The sequence below is a fragment of the Pan paniscus genome, chromosome 12, assembly GCF_029289425.2.
Source record: "Pan paniscus chromosome 12, NHGRI_mPanPan1-v2.0_pri, whole genome shotgun sequence".
Taxonomy (NCBI): domain Eukaryota; kingdom Metazoa; phylum Chordata; class Mammalia; order Primates; family Hominidae; genus Pan; species Pan paniscus.
Window position 1 is genome coordinate 70965183 of NC_073261.2, and position 16428 is coordinate 70981610.

The 16428-nt window shown below is 36.9% G+C and overlaps 1 protein-coding gene across 19 annotated transcripts in view; it reads left to right on the top strand.

Moving 5' to 3' along the window:
• Window positions 1-16428, top strand: part of CCDC88A (coiled-coil domain containing 88A) — a 132186-nt gene that overhangs the window by 58923 nt on the left and 56835 nt on the right. For all 19 annotated transcript variants that reach the window (XM_034953171.2, XM_034953172.2, XM_034953176.2 and 16 more), the window contains 3 exons: window positions 5277-5449; window positions 11439-11520; window positions 14702-14860. In XM_034953171.2, coding sequence (XP_034809062.1) covers window positions 5277-5449; window positions 11439-11520; window positions 14702-14860 — 414 coding nt within the window. The remainder of the gene's footprint in view (window positions 1-5276; window positions 5450-11438; window positions 11521-14701; window positions 14861-16428) is intronic.

Sequence of the window (16428 nt, forward strand, 5' to 3'; positions counted from 1 at the left end):
CCTCCCAGGTTCAAGCAATTCTGCCTCAGCCTCCCAAGTAGCTGGGATTACAGGCACGCGCCACCACGCATGGCTAATTTTTGTATTTTCAGTAGAGACAGGGTTTGGCCATGTTGGCCAGGCTGGTCTCTTAACTCCTGACCTCAGGTAATCTTCCCTCCTCGGTCTTCCAAAGTGCTGGGAATACAGGTGTGAGCCACTGCACCCAGCCTATACTTTGGTTTTGTATGACTGATGGGTGCGTATAAAATGTTTGATCTCAGGCTGGACATCTCAAAAAAAAAGTTTGATCCCATTTAAGTGAATTGATTAATATGGGGTGAACAGAATACTTATCATTACATGCCTCTGGTAAATTAAAAGGAATATGAAATACTATATAGAATGATTGTTTGAAAAACCTTTTAAAATGTGTTATCCTGCCAATTAAGCATTTTTGTTGAATTTCTTTTTCAAATAAGGAAGAAAAAGTGGTCATACTCTTCTGTCTCAGATACTTGGGAAACAACTTGCTAGCTGGGAGAGGGTGGAGGAGAGATATCCAATTATCTGGGAAATTTTTTTCCCTCAATTTGGGCTACCAGTAGACTAACTTGAAAAGGTCATTTAAAAAATTGTGAAAAATGTTAGACAAATGTAAAGGCAGTATGTAAATCTAATTCTATGTCATTCAATTAGATTGAAACAAGTTGTTATTTAGAGTTTCTCTTTAACTTTTTTTGTTTTGATTAGCTTTTGTTATAATTGTTTCACTTCAGTCTAAAAAGTATATATTTGGTCACCCTTTTTAACATTTCTCTTTCGTATTCTTAATGCTATAGAACAAGTATGTCTTCAGTCCTCTCCTTTTACTAAAAACCAAATAGATTTTTAATGAATTTAAGATCTCTTTATTATCACTATTTATTTTATGCACTTTGTGCTACAAGTTTAACACATACTGTTTTATTAAATCTGCATGAAAACCCCATTTTATAGATGAAGATACTTGAGCCCCAAGTAGTTAAGTAACTTGCCAGATCTAACTCCACTGCCCATGGTTAGAAACATAATACTGTAATACCTTTGCCTAAATCCATGATTGTACTGAGCACATCTCTAATTTCTTTTCCTTAATAATGAGTTCTACAAGTAGAATTAATAGGTCACCTGTTTTTGTTTTTGTTTTTGTTTTTGTTGTTAGCATTGATGTATCTTTTTATGTTCATTCTTCAGTATAAATTAAGAAACACCTGGTTTTTGCAAGGTCTTGTGCTTGGGAGCAAAAAACTGACAAACTATTTCAAAAAAGAACCAAAGATTGTTATAGTCTAATAAGGAAGTTATTTTAATAAAATAACTATAATAAAATTTTGAAAGTGATAAGTACAAAAATGATATATATCATTTTTATATATATTCCTATAGCATATAGTATATATTTCTATATATATTCTTATATATATGCTACAGGAATGGGAGGGCATACGAAATTCGTTATGCTTTAAAAACATTTCCCGTCAGATTATTTTGTTTGTTTTTGCGTCAGACTATTTTGAAAATGTATAGGAAGCCTTGAACTCAAGAAGTTACTGCCATTAGAGAAATGTCAAAATATCTAAATAATCTTTCATGGAAAATACTCTGGGAACTCTTAACTTTTAAAATACCAGGTTTCTTTCTTTCTTTTTAATATTTTGTAATATGTAGTTCATTGACTTCTAGAAGCTCTTGATAGATATCTCCATTTCACCACCTACTAAGTTCAAATGTAGTATCTGTCTTCTGTATTTTCTCCTGTTCTTAATTTTGTGAATTGCTTAATTGAATATTTTTGAGCACCCATTTTTGTGTGAAATACTATGCTAGATAAAATTAGAGATTGAGAGATACAAAGGAGGTGTAAGAAAGATTGTATCTGGTTTATTGAGAAAACTACATTATTTGTAAGTACAAAATATGAGCTAGCATATAATTAAGTGCTAGTTTATTTGTGCATGAGACAAATATTAAATACTATTATCTGTCAGCTTTGTTAGAGTCAGGAGATGTTAGAAAGCAAGATTAAAGATAATTGAGACAGTAAGAAAATACACAAATAAAAGTTGACTCCAAGTATGTGGAGCCTGGGCTACTATGGAGATTAATAACACTATTCACAGAGAGATAGGGAAGTTGGGATGAGCATGCTGATAGAGGGATAGAACTGAATAGTGTCCTTGGACATAGGAACCATCCTTCAAAAAGTGCCAAGAAGGGATTGTGATTTTTTTTTTCCCTGGGTTGAAGAAACTTGTATATCTTTGAAGAACATAGAGAAAAAAGCCAATAAGAAGAAAGAAATTGAAATGTTTAAGTAAGGATTATCTATTAGGAGCAAAAAAATGCATAAGAATAAAGGAGTTAATCCCACGTGGTTTTGTTTCTTTGGCAAATTGGAGGAGAGGTCATTTACTGGAAGTAATGATAGCAGTTTGCAGTTGGAGGCTTAAGTAGAGAAAAGGTAATACATTTACATAGTCATCATAGGGAAATTTGAAAGGAAATCAGCAAGATTTCAATAAAAGGATAGATGGGCAGTAGAGAGAGTTTGATTGAAAATGGATAGCAAGATCTGTAGTAGGACTGTGTAACTTCTTGTTTTTCTGTTAGAGCTTTATCATCTTGGAGCAAAAATAGAGAAAACTGATGGTGGATCAGGAGGATAACAGCGTTAGAGTCAAACTTGAATTTGAATCTCTGCTATCCATATCATTGGTTGGGTGACTTTGGTTAAGTTATTTAATCCATATGAGCCTAAGTTTTATCATGTCTAAAACTGGCATAATACCTCTATTGCAAATTATAGTATTGGATGAGATCATGTTGGAAAATCCCTCACAAGTTCTATAAATGTTAATTCCTTTTTCTTTTTCTGCAAAGAGTGAGTCAGTAACAGCACAGTAAGGATGACATTTAAGGGCTTAATTATAATTCCAGGCCGAGTAGGAACTCTAAAGTAGCCAGGAATAATCTCTTGGACTGAGTAAAAGTGGGGAGGAGTTGAGTGATTAAAGGTTCAGGAGTAGATATGGTGACATAGGAAAATGATAGTAAAGGAGGCATGCTACAATAGAAGAATTGCTTTGTTTGCTGGAGAAAACTGTATGTATTGAATAAGGAGTAGACATGAAATTAGTAGGGAGAAAAATGGGAGGTAACATTCTGAGGTTCATCAACAGACATACTGGAATCGGAAAGCAATAGTTACTGGCAGGAAGGTAAGACAGACCTTGATACAGGTGCTGAAATGTATCGTGAGGATAAAGAAATGAATTCTGGTAGATGTTGAAAAAAGAAAAAGTAATGATTCAGGGAAGGCAGATAAGACTTGGTGATGAGAAATAAAGCAAGGATGCTTATTTCATGATCCCAAGGTGGTAACCCCACCCATTCTTTCTAGAATAGTAGTACAGCTGAAATTGCTATATAAGACAGTTTATTTGCCTGAGAAGTTTGAAAGAAAAACCTGAGAAATTGGTTTAGAGTAAGAGAATTTACAGATAACAAAAGGAAAATCAGGGGAATGGAGGAATAGGTACATATAGCCCTTAAAGTTTAGACTTAGGAAAATGAAAGGGAGGTTTGTGTCCCATGGAGGGGAAAGAAAGAGAGAGAGGAGAGAGAAGAGGGAGAGAGGGAGAGAGAGAGAGAGGGAGGGAGGGAGGGAGGAAGGAAGGAAAGAAGGAAGGAAGGAAGGAATTTTTGAGATGGGAAGCAGAAGGAAGGAAGGAATCTGTCTTTGAGATAGGAAGCAGATTGGAACTACTATTAGAGCATAAGATGTGGAGTTAGACTGGCCTGGAGTCATGGCGTATTAGCTAGTTGTGTGATTATGGAGAAATCAATCACTGTGCCTCAGTTACTTACTGCAGAGTAAAGAGATTGAGCTAAACCTTTGAGGTATTGTTAGGACCCTCCAAGAACCCTGTTCATAATTCAAGAACAGTGCTGTCCAATTCTGCGGTGATGGCAAGATTGTATTTCTGGGCTGTCCAAGATTGTATTTCTGGGCTGTCCCAGTGCATACAGTAATGACTGTGTGCACTTGAAATGTGGCTAGTGTGACTAAGGAACTGAATTTTATTTTATTTTATTTTTTTGAGATGAAGTCTCACTCTGTCACCCAGGCTGGAGTGCAGTGGAGCAATCTTGGCTCATTGTAACCTCCTGCCTCAGCCTCCCGGGTAGCTGAGATTACAGGTGCGCATCACCATGCCCAGCTAATTTTTTGGTATTTTTAGTACATGTGGGATTTCACCATGTTGGTCAGGCTGGTCTTGAACTTCTGACCTCACATGATCTGCCCTCCTCGGCCTCCCTAAGTGCTGGGATTACAGGTGTGAGCCACTGTGCCCGGCCCGGAACTGAATTTTTAACTTAAAAAATTTTTAATTAAATAGCTACCTATGCTACTGGCTGTTACATTGGACAACATAGTTCTGGCCAAATCACTTTTGGGTTTATTTCTTTTCTGTGTCAACAGGTCTTTTATGCCTTTCCAACACTGGCTGTCTAATCTAATCATTTTCATCATAATTGATTTCTTTTGTTAAAAAAACTAGGAAGGGAAAAATAGTAAAGACATGGAATGAACCCAAATGCCCTCAATGATAGATTGGATAAAGAAACTGTGTTACATATAAACCATGGGATACTATGCAGCCATGAAAAGGAATGAGATCATGTCCTTTGCAGGGACATGGATGAAGCTGGAAGCCATTATCCTCAGCAAACTAATGCAGGAACAGAAAAGCAAACACCACAGGTTCTCACTTATAAGTGGAAGCTGAACAATGAGAATACACGGACACAGGGAGGGGAAGAACACTCACCGGAGCCTGTCAGGGGAGGCCAGGTCGGGAAAACATTAGGGAAAAGAGCTAATGCATGCTGGGCTTAATAACTAGGTGATGGGTTTTTAGGTGCAGCAGTCTACCATGGCACACATTTACCTATGTAACAAACATGCATACCCTGCACGTGTACCCCAGAACTTTAAAAATAAATAAATAAATAAATAAAAAACTAGGAAGGGAAAAGCATTATTATCTTGTTAAGTGTCATTTGCTAAGTAGCCCATGCATGAACTGTTGAATGAAAGTTAAGAATGACAACTAAATATGATAGTTAAGATGTTTTTGACCAGTGAATTGTTTTTGATATGGCAGTACAATTCTTAGACCTAGTGGATCATGTTGATGTGTTTAGTTTGCTAATATGTAGAATACTGAAAGTGATTCTGTGTGTATTTCTAGACTATCATAGAACTCTCTGAAGAGCGGGATGGTCTCCATTTTCTACCCCATGCCTCTTCATCTGCACAATCACCCTGTGGTTCTCCAGGCATGAAGCGAACAGAAAGTCGACAACATCTGTCGGTGGAACTGGCAGATGCTAAAGCCAAGATAAGAAGGCTTAGGCAGGAATTGTAAGTTGCTGATTTTTGAGGTTCATTGAATTTATATGGTCCCAAAGGTGACCTAAACAATATTTTTAAGCTTATGGAAATATTGCTAGCTTGTGTCAGTGTTTTCACAAGTATGTGTCAAAATGAGAAAAATAAGGAGGTTGGCATAAGGTTTTCCTATTGTTAAATCTTAACAGTTTAAAGGATGCCTTTTATTCTGGATTTATGGCCTTTCTAGCATTCTAGTATGTATTTTTTTAAATAAAATAATGTCCTCATTTGGCAAATTGGGGCTCTTAATTTTTTGTCTTTACATTCCTTGAAATCCAAATTACTAGGAACTACTGATGGAGATCAATAAGTCTAATAACTCTTTTAAAATTAATGTTTTACACCTATTCTCCCCCCCAAAATTTAATGTTTTAAAAGACTGAGTTCTTCGCATTATGCTATTACCAAAAAATAGTTTTGTGTATGTATCTTGCATTGAAATGCCTGAGTTACGTACTTAGTAAAGGTAAATACAGTCATGTGCCACATAACGACATTTCAGTTAACAATGGACCACATATATGATGGTGGTCCTGTAACATTACAATGGTGCTGAAAAATCCCTATCATCTAGTAATGCCTTGATGTTCCTGACCCTGTGTAGGCCTAGGCTAGTGCGTGTCTTGGTTTTTAACAAAAAAGTTTAAAAGTAAAAAAAGAAAAGAAAAATGCTTATAGAGTAAGGATATAGGCCAGGCGCGGTGGTTGACACCAGTAATCCCAGCACTTTGGGAGGCTGAGGCGGGCGGATTGCCTGAGGTCAGGAGTTCAAGACCAGTCTGGCCAACATGGTGAAACCCCGTCTCTACTAGAAGATACAAAAAAATTATCCGGGCATGGTGGGGTGCGCCTGTAATCCCAGCTACTTGGGAGGCTGAGGCAGGGGAATTGGTTGAATCAGGGAGGTGGAGGTTGCAGTGAGCCGAGATGGTGACACTGCACTCCAGCCTGGGTGACAGAGCGAGACTCTGTCTCAAAAAAAGAAAGAAAAAAAGCATAAGGATATAAAGAAAGAAAATATTTTTGTACAGTTGTACAATGTGTTTATGTTTTAAACTAAACGTTACTAAACATTATTATAAAAGAGTTAAGTTTAAAAATTTTAAAGTTTATTATATTAAAAACATGGCTGGTGCAGTGGCTCATGCCTGTAATCCCAACACTTTGGGAGGCCGAGGCAGGTGGATCACTTGAGGTCAGGAGTTCAAGACCAGCCTGGCCAACATGGTGAAACCCTGTGTCTATTAAAAATACAAAAATTAGCCAGGCGTGGTGGTAGTCCCAGTTACCTGGGAGGCTGAGGCAGGAGAATCGCTTGAACCCAGGAGGTGGAAGTTGCAGTGAGTCAAGATCACACCACTGCACTCCAGCCTGGCTGACAGAGCGAGACTCTTTTTTTTTTCTCAAAAAAAAAAAAAGTACCATTTTTTTATCTTTTATACCTTATTTTTACTGTACCTTTCCTATGTTTAGATATGCTTAAAAACACAAATACTTAACCATTGTGTTACAGTTGCCTACAGTATTCAGTACTGTCACATGCTGTATAAGTTTGAGAAGCAATAGGCTATACCATATAGCCTAGGTAGGCTATTACCATCTAGATTTGTGTAAGTACTATATCCTCTGTGATGTTTGCCCAGTGATGAAATCGCCTAACTCGTTAGAGTGTATTCCCATACTTAAACGATGCATGACTGCATTCAGATTTGGTTAGTACTGATGAAATTGTATTTTCTTAATTTTAAGACCATTACAGAAAAGTAAGTGTAAATGTTACGTAGGCATTCCTTGGTGAACCACAAGTAAAGATGTGATCAGTCTCTGCTGGAGATTTGTTTTTATTTTATACTTTTAAAAGAACAAAGGATTTTTGTTGTGGGGGCTTTTTTTTTTTTTTTTTTTTTTTTTGGTTTGGTTTCTTGGAATTTGAGCTTCAGAATATAGATTTTAAATTTAAAACCACAGTGTAGCAATTAAATTTATTTACTGATTATTTAAAGTAGTTAAAGAAAGTGATTGAATATGCAAGGCAGAAAAAATATTACAGTCCATAGGAAAATTTGAAAATAAAAAATAACAGCTTTCATTTGTGGATGTCTGCATTATTATGTATCTATTGAAATGAACACGCCCAGGATATTCTATAAACAGCTGCACCAGGAAAATTAGGGAAGAGATTGCTGTTATTAGTTTGACTGGCAGTTAATGGATAGTCTAAATAGTGAACACTAGTTTGCTCTATATAATTTAGCACAATCTTCTCCAGTCTTTAGATAAAGCATGCAATTAGAACCGTAATGATGGCTGTGAATTCGTTTAAGGTTTTGCACTATGTTCAAATTTAATTTTTAAATAAAATTTACTTGGACATAGAGTATATTAAAATTCCAAACAACTTGAGGAGATTGATGAAATTTGGTTTTCTAATACTGATTAGAAAATGTAAATGGATATTTTTAATGGGTAAATAAATGTGCCAGTATTGTAAATAGTATTCCTGGTAACTAGCTTTTCAACAAATACCATCTAATATCTTCGTTGCCCTTTGAAAATGTGTTTCTTTATGGATTTCTTCTATTATTAAAAAGAAGTAAATCTCCTATTAGTTCTTTTTATTGGGACAGATCTCTACTAAAGTGAATGAAGTGCAGAAATCATGGTAGACAAAAACAGCAGGTTGCCTTATACCAAATGGAAACTATACAATAAGTAATTACAATCAGAAAGTGCAAATTAACAGCATACTCATTTATGGGGCAGTACATTATGATATAATTGCTTTTGATTTATAAACATATAGAGTAAAAGTATAATTTGTGATATGAGTGAAAAAAGTAATTTTTAAATTTAAAATAGCAATTTCACTTTTATGCAGTAGTTAATACTACCAAAGACTCCCTTTAACTCTGCCTCCATAAATCCCATGTTTTGAAATAATTTTTCTAATATAAACTATTCATTATTTTTCAGAAAAATAAAAGACTTATTGAGATATAATTCGCAGGTCAGAAAATTCATCCTTTTAGAGTGAACAATTCAGTGGTTTTTTTCATAGAGTTTATTCATAGAGTTGTACAGTCATCACACACCAATTTCTTGTTTTTTTGTGTTTTTTTGTGTTTTTTTTTTGAGATGGAGTCTCACTCTGTTGCCCAGGCTGGAGTGCAATGGCGTGATCTCGGCTCACTACAACCTCTGCCTCCTGGGTTCAAGCAATTCTGCCTCAGCCTCCTGAGTAGCTGGGATTACAGGCATGCACCACCACGCCTGGCTAATTTTTGTATTTTTAGTGGAGACAGGGTTTCACTTTGTTAGTTAGGCTGGTCTTGAGCTCCCGACCTTCTGATCCACTGCCTCAGCCTCCCAAAGTTCTGGGATTACAGGAGTGAGCCACTGTGCCCAGCCCACACACCAATTTGATGACATTTTCATCACCGCAAAAAGAAACCCCATATTCAGTAACAGTCACTGTCTGTCCTCCTTTGCCCTCAGCTCCTGGCAATCACTAATCTGCTTTCTGTTTCCATGACTTTGCCTATTCTGGACATTTTATTGTATAAATGGAATCATACAATACGTGCCTTTTGTGACTGGCTTCATTTATTTAGCATGTTTTCCAGGTTCATCCATGTTGTAGCATGTATCAATACTTTATTCTTTTTAGAGTTGAGTAATATTCCACTGAATGGATATACCGCATTTTGATTAGCCATTTTTTGGTTGACAGGCATTTGAATTCTTTCCAGTTTTTGGCTATTATGAATAATGCTGCTATGAACATTCAGGTGCATATTTTTCTGTAGACATCTGTTTTGAATTCTGCGTGTTAACAGATGAATGGCCAACATTCAACATTGTGAACATAATTAATGCCGCTGAATTATATGTTTAAAAATGGTTAAAATGAGGCAGGGCATGGTGGCTTACGCCTATAATTCCAGCACTTTGGGAGGCTGAGGCAAGAGGATTGCTTGAGCTCAGGAGTTTGAGACCAGCCTGGGCAACACAGGGAGACCCGTCTCTACAAATAATTTTTAAAAATTAGGGGTGTGGTGGCATGTGTCTGTGGTCCCAGCTACGTGGGAGCTTGAGGCAGGAGGATCACCTGAACCAGGAGGTCAAGGCTGCAGTGAGCTGGGACTGCACCACTACACTCTAGCCTGGGTAACAGAGTCAGACTCTGTCTCAAACGGAGGGAAAAAAAAACCTGAAAAAAATTCTAAATACTTCTGGGTCCCAAGCAGTTCAGAAAAGGGATACTTAATGTGTTTCAAATGCCTTTTAACTTGTAATGCACTTTTAGAAATCTGTCCTAAAAGCCAGGCACAGCAGTGTGCACTTGTAGTCCCAGTTACTTAAGAGGCTGAGGTGGAATTCTTGGGCCTAAGAGTTCAAAGCAAGGCTGGGCAACATAGTGACATCCTCTCTCTTAAAAAAGAAAAGAAAAAGAAAACTATCCTGAAATACACAGGATTTTATGTGTAGTAATGAGCTTATTTACTAAAAGATTATATAGTACAATGAAAAATGGAATCCACTTAGTAAAGTATGGTTTCTCTAGCAAAGGGAATATTTTTCTACCATTAAAAATTACGGTTTTGGGCTGGGCACCATGGCTCATGCCGGTAATCCCAGTGCTTTGGGAGGCTGAGGCAGGAAGATTGCTTGAGACCAGGAGCTCAAGACCACCCTGGACAACAGAGTGAGACCCCGTGTCTACAAAAAATTAGCCAGAAGTGGTGGCACATGCCTATGGTCCCAGCTATTCCGGACGCTGAGGCAGGAGGATCACTTGAGTCCAGGAGTTCAGGGTTGCAGTGAGCTGTGATCATGCCACTGCACTCCAGCTTGGGCGTCAGAGCGAAACCCTGTCTCTTAAAATATATACATACATATATTTTAATAATATATTTTAAATAATATACACATTATATTTTATAATATATATTAATATATAATGGTTTTGAAAAATGTAAGGGCACGAGGAGATGAGAACAATAAGTTCTATACAGTGAACATTTACTTTATTATTAAAGAACAGAAGGTAGAAAAGTAGAGATAGTAAGTGGAGGCTTATTTTAAGGAGCTTGACTGTGAAGGAGAGAGAGAAAATGGGAGATTAGAAGTAAAGCAATTCTAAGAGAAAAACTAATAGAAGAAATTTGAGGATGTTTATAGGCTACAGGGCAGAAACCAATAGCGAAGTAAAGATTTTAGTATCTTATGGCAATTGGAAGTATGTAATTTCCTTTCAGCCGTTGTAAATGTTGAAAATAGTTGGAGACCCTTACAAATCTTAGACACAGGTAGAACTGCCTTGCATAAAAATTCTTAGCTTAGGCTGGGCACGGTGGCTCACGCCTGTAATCCCAGCACTTTGGGAGGCCAAGGCGGGTGGCATCTGAGGTCAGGAATTTGAGACCAGCCTGAGTAACATGGTGAAACCCCGTCTCTACTAAAAATAAAAAAATTAGCCCGCATAGTGGCGGGCGCCTGTAATCCCAGCTACTGAGGCAGGAGAATTGCTTGAACCTGGGAGGCAGAGGTTGCAGTGAGTCAAGTTTGCGCCATTGCACTCCAGCCTGGGTGACAGGGCCAGACTCCATCTCAAAAAAAATTCTTAGCTTAACTGTCTATGACTGCAGAGAGTGAGGAAGAGAGAAAGAAGAGTGGAAATGGAAGGGCAGGAAAGATGAAAAGAGAGAAAGAGAAAAACTGTATTACATACTATGAGAACATTAGCCTTTGGAAAACATTAGGGAAGAGGTTTTATTAATAGCATCTAATTATATAAATTCCTAATATCTATCTTTTTTTTTTTCTCTTCTAGATTAGGGTTATGGCTAATACTATGTCCAACTAGTTATTTAGTGATGATGATACATTTATATTAACGCAGATGATGATCACAGTTTTCAAAAATAGTATACTTAATGAATATATTTTTGCATTTAAGGGAGGAAAAGACTGAACAGTTGTTGGATTGTAAACAAGAACTTGAGCAAATGGAAATAGAACTCAAAAGGCTGCAACAAGAGGTTTGTACCTGGAATATCTATTATTTAGGGCCACCAAGTAATTGGAAATTGATTTTCTTCCTTGTAATTTATAACCTTTACTTCAATGCTTTATGTAAATAAAAGAGGTTCCTGAGGCTTCAAGAGATTGGATGACTTTTTCAGAGTCTCTCTCTTCAAAAATGTCAGAGCCAAACTTTCTTCCATATTAATGCTGTTCAAACTCTGCTAAGATTCAAAAGAGCTACTTAGGACTGGGGTAGTTCCACATTTTTCTTTTTGATGTGTTTGGCTTCTGTGGCCTTGGAAGCTAGAACACCTCTACTGTAAACTGTGCTCTTTACGTGTATCTCTCTGTGTCTCTGCTCCCTGATAGTGCTTTATGCTAACTTATATGTAATAGAATGCTTTTTGATTTTTTTCACTTTTCCTATTAAATAAGATTAAAACTTTTTAAAAAGTATCTTTATTTTACAGCAGCTTCTTCTTTTTTCACCTTAAACCAAGAGTAATTAATAGTTCACTTTTACAATCACTCTAATGTTTCATTTTTATTTGGGGTTAGTGTATGAGCTCTTTAATCCATAAGTGCTAAGGATTAGGATAAGGCTGGATAGTTGTTTCTTCCCTTAACTTCCCCATACCTGACATTTTAGATGCAGGGAATACTGTAATTGTAGGATCATAAACTGGGACCTTCATAGATAAATGAGACTGGGCTTCATAGTCTTTATTTCTAGACATGCTGGGGCTGCTTTTCTACTTGTTGGCAGCAGGGTTTTTTTACGTGTGTTGGTTCTCTCTAAAGCAGTAGTTTTCTCTAAAGGTTCTCTCTAAAGCAGTCTTTTTGGTCTCAAGCCTCCTCACCACTGTTAAAAATTAATGAGGATTGGTTTAATGTGGATTATATCTATTGGTATTTACCATATTAGAAACTAAAACTATGAAGTTTTAAAAACTTAAGTCTGGCCAGGTGCGGTGGCTCACGTCAGTAATCCCAGCACTTTGGGAGGCTGAGGCAGGTGGATCAAGAGGTTAGGAGTTCGAGACCAGCCTGGCCAACATAGTGAAACCCTGTCTCTACTAAAAATACCAAAAATTAGCCGGACGTGATTGTGGGCACCTGTAATCCCAGCTACTCAGTAGGCTGAGGCAGGAGAATCGCTTGAACCCGGGAGGTGGAGGTTGCAGCAAGCCGAGATCACGCCATTGCACTCCAGCCCGGGCAACAGTGCGAGACTCCGTCTCAAAAAAAAAAAATTAAGTCACTTGGGTTGGGCGCAGTGGCTCATGCCTATAATCCTAGCACTTTGGGAGGCCAAGGCAGGTGGGTTGCTTGAGCCCAGGAGTTAAAGACCTGCCTGGGCAACGTGACAAAACCTCATCACTACAGAAAAATGAAAAAATAGCTGCACGTAATGGGGCACTCGCCTGTAGTCCCAGCTACTTGGGAGACTGAGGTGGGAAGATCACTTGAGCCTGGGAGGTCGAGGCTGCAGTGAGCTGTGAATGTGCCAGTGATCAGCCTGGGTGACAGAGTGAGACCCTGTCTCAAAGGGAAAAAAAAAAGTCATTAAAAAATTAACCCATTCCATGTTAGACTCCATCTCTAAAATAAATAAATAGGTTGGGCATGGTGGCTTATACCTGTAATCCCAGCACTTTGAAAGGGCAAGGCAGGCAGATCACTTGAGGCCAGGAATTGAAGACCAGCCTGGGCAACATGGCGAAACTCTGTCTCTACTGAAAATACAAAAATTAATTGGGTGTGGTGGTGCACACCTGTAATCCCAGCTACTTGGGAGGCGGAGGCACAAGAATCGCTTGAACCTGGGAGGTGGAGGTTGCAGTGAGTTGAGATTGTGCCACTGCTGCACTCCAGCCTGTGTGACAGAGTGAGACTCTGTCTCAAAAAAAAAAAAAAAAAAAAAGGTAGATGAATAGATAACATAGGTATTTTAATGAAATAACCATTATTTTCCAAAACAAAGAATAATTAAAAGAATGGTACTATTTTACATTTTTGCAGATCTCTTTAATACCTTGCTTAATAGATTACTACTACTATATTCTCATAGCTGTTTCTGCATTTAGTCTGTTAAGATGTCACACACCATGTAGCCTCTGGAAAACTTTACTGTGCCCTCATGAGAGAATGAAAGTGAAAAAGACAAATAATGTCTTAGGTTATTATGAAAATACTTTTGACCTCCTGAACTCCCTGAAAAGGTTTCAGGGTCCACAGAAGACCCTGGATTACACTTTAAGAACTACTATCCTAAAGGATTACAATAAGGCTTTTAAAAGGTTGGATTTTAATATTTGTCTCAAATGACATTAACGTATGCACTAATGATTTTACTTGGAAGCATTAAAAAAATGTCAGCAAGATTTTGGTATATCACAACATATCTATAGAAACTTTACTTCTATACAGTAATTAATGATTTATTTTAGTAATATTGTTTGCCTTTTCTGTATTTTTACCATCTTTTATTTTAAAATTAACTTTTTCACCATAAATTAATTGCAAATGGTTGTTACATAGATGTTAACTTATTTTAAAATATCCTGAATATTTTTTACATTCCTGACAGATAGCATGATATTTAAAAAATATGAGCATAAATGTATATATATATGTTTAAAATACTTCGATTTTTTTAAAAAGGTTTTAAAAAAATTTTAGTAACATATCCAAGATAATGGAAAAAAAGTTTATATCTCCCCATTTAAAAAACAAATTTAGATATAATTTACATACCATAAAATTCACCATTTTAAAGTATGTACTTTTTTGATTTTTAAAGTAAATTTATCAGCCGAGTGTGGTGGCTCACGCCTGTAATCCCAGCACTTTGGGAGACTGAGGCAGGTGGATCACCTGAGGTCAGGAGTTTGAGACTGGCCTGGCCAACATGATGAAACTCCATCTCTACTAAAAATACAAAAATTAGCCGGGCATGGTGGGGGGAGCTTGTAATCCCAGCTACTTGGGAAGCTGAGGCAGGAGAAGTGCTTGAACCTGGGAGGCGGAGGTTGCAGTGAGCTGAGATTGCACCATTGCACTCCAGCCTGGGCAACAAGAGTGAAACTCCATCTCAAATAAATAAATAAACAAATAAATTTTCAAATTGTGCAACAAAGAATAACAAGTTGATAACAGAAAATAATTAAAATATAATTTTAAATTTTTGTTTAGAACATGAATTTGCTTTCGGATGCTCGCTCTGCCAGAATGTACCGAGATGAATTAGATGCACTTCGAGAGAAAGCAGTCAGAGTCGATAAGCTTGAAAGTGAAGTCAGCAGATATAAAGAGAGACTACATGATATTGAATTTTATAAGGCAAGAGTTGAGGTATGTTGCATAATTAACCATTCATGATTTTTTTTTCTGTGTTAGAATTTTAACACATTTAAAATGCAGTTAATAAACATGAGAAACTCTTGAAATGGTGAACAAACAGTAAATACATTTGGGTATGTTTATTTTATGATAGATTAGCATATTGCTTTTAGTTAGACTTTTACAAAAGGGATCTATGGATATTACTAATTTTATTGAACTCTTTGGGGTTTTTCTTTTATTCCTTTTCTTAGCATCATATATAGAGCAGACCTTTGAAGTCCTTCCCTTGTAGTCAAAATATTTACTTCTATTTCAGACTTTTTTCCAAAAGTGAAAGCAAAACATATTTCAGATTGCTTCTTAACTGAGATCACTAAATTAAGATTAATGAAGTCTATATATATGCAAACAAATGAAAAAAATATTCTAACTTGATAGTTACAGTTCAGTGTTACATGAAGTTGAGTTTGACAAGAATTTGACAGGTCAGGCTGGGCACAGTGGCTCACTTCTGTAATCCCAGCACTTTGGGAGGCCAAGGTGGGTAGATCACCTGAGGTCAGGGGTTTGAGACTAGCCTGGCCAGTGTGGCAAAACCCCGTCTCTATTAAAAATACAAAAATTAGCTGGGCATGGTGGCGCATGCCTGTAAGCCCAGCTACTCAGGAGGCTGAGGCAGGAGAATCGCTTGAACCCAGGAGGTGGAGGTTGCAGTGAGCCGAGATCGCGCCACTACAGCGTGGGCGACAGAGTGAGACTCTGTCTCAAACAAAACAAAAAAAAAAGAATTTGGCAGGTCTTGTATCTTCTTTCTCAGTTAATTTCCTCATCTGTAAACAGGAGATTTTGGTCAGTTTCAGTATTAGGATAAGAAGGAGGAAATATACAAAATCAAGAAACGAAAACATAAAGAGAAAGTAGTTAGAACATTTTAGCTTAAAGGTTACCAGTAAGTAGACCCAATAGGACTGTAGAGATAAAGTACATATTAATTATTTGCCAGTTATTTAAAGACTTGTGTATGCATGACACTGTTAAGGGATTCTCATGAATACCACTGTCTTAGTATACTTTTTCTAGACTTTAGTTTAGAAACCATAGGTACGTAACTTAGCAAGATAGAATTGTGAACACTTGTCTTCAAAACATATGCAGGGACTTTTAAGGATTTCCTCAAGGTGTATTTATATAAAATATTTATTAATAGAGCCTTGGTTTATGATTTATGTGAGTTCTGGTTTAAGTCTTGGTATTTTACTGCAAAAACCTCAAGCCCTTCACTTCCAAGTTATAGCTCCAAGTACAGAGAAATATTTAAATCTATTTCAGTCAATACATTAAGCCTTGATTCCATGGAGAGTTGTATCTTAAATATCTGGAAGACTACTTGTTCTTAGTTAATTCCTTATCCTTGTGACTAAGGAAGTTAAATATACCCCGACAATTTAATGTGAAGTTATAGTAGTATTATATATCTTAAGAACTGAGTGTTTTGTTTGCATTCTGGGGTAAAAAGGAAGCCAAGAAAACATTAATTGTATTTCTATTACTCAGTAGGTTTACTCATGCATAGAACT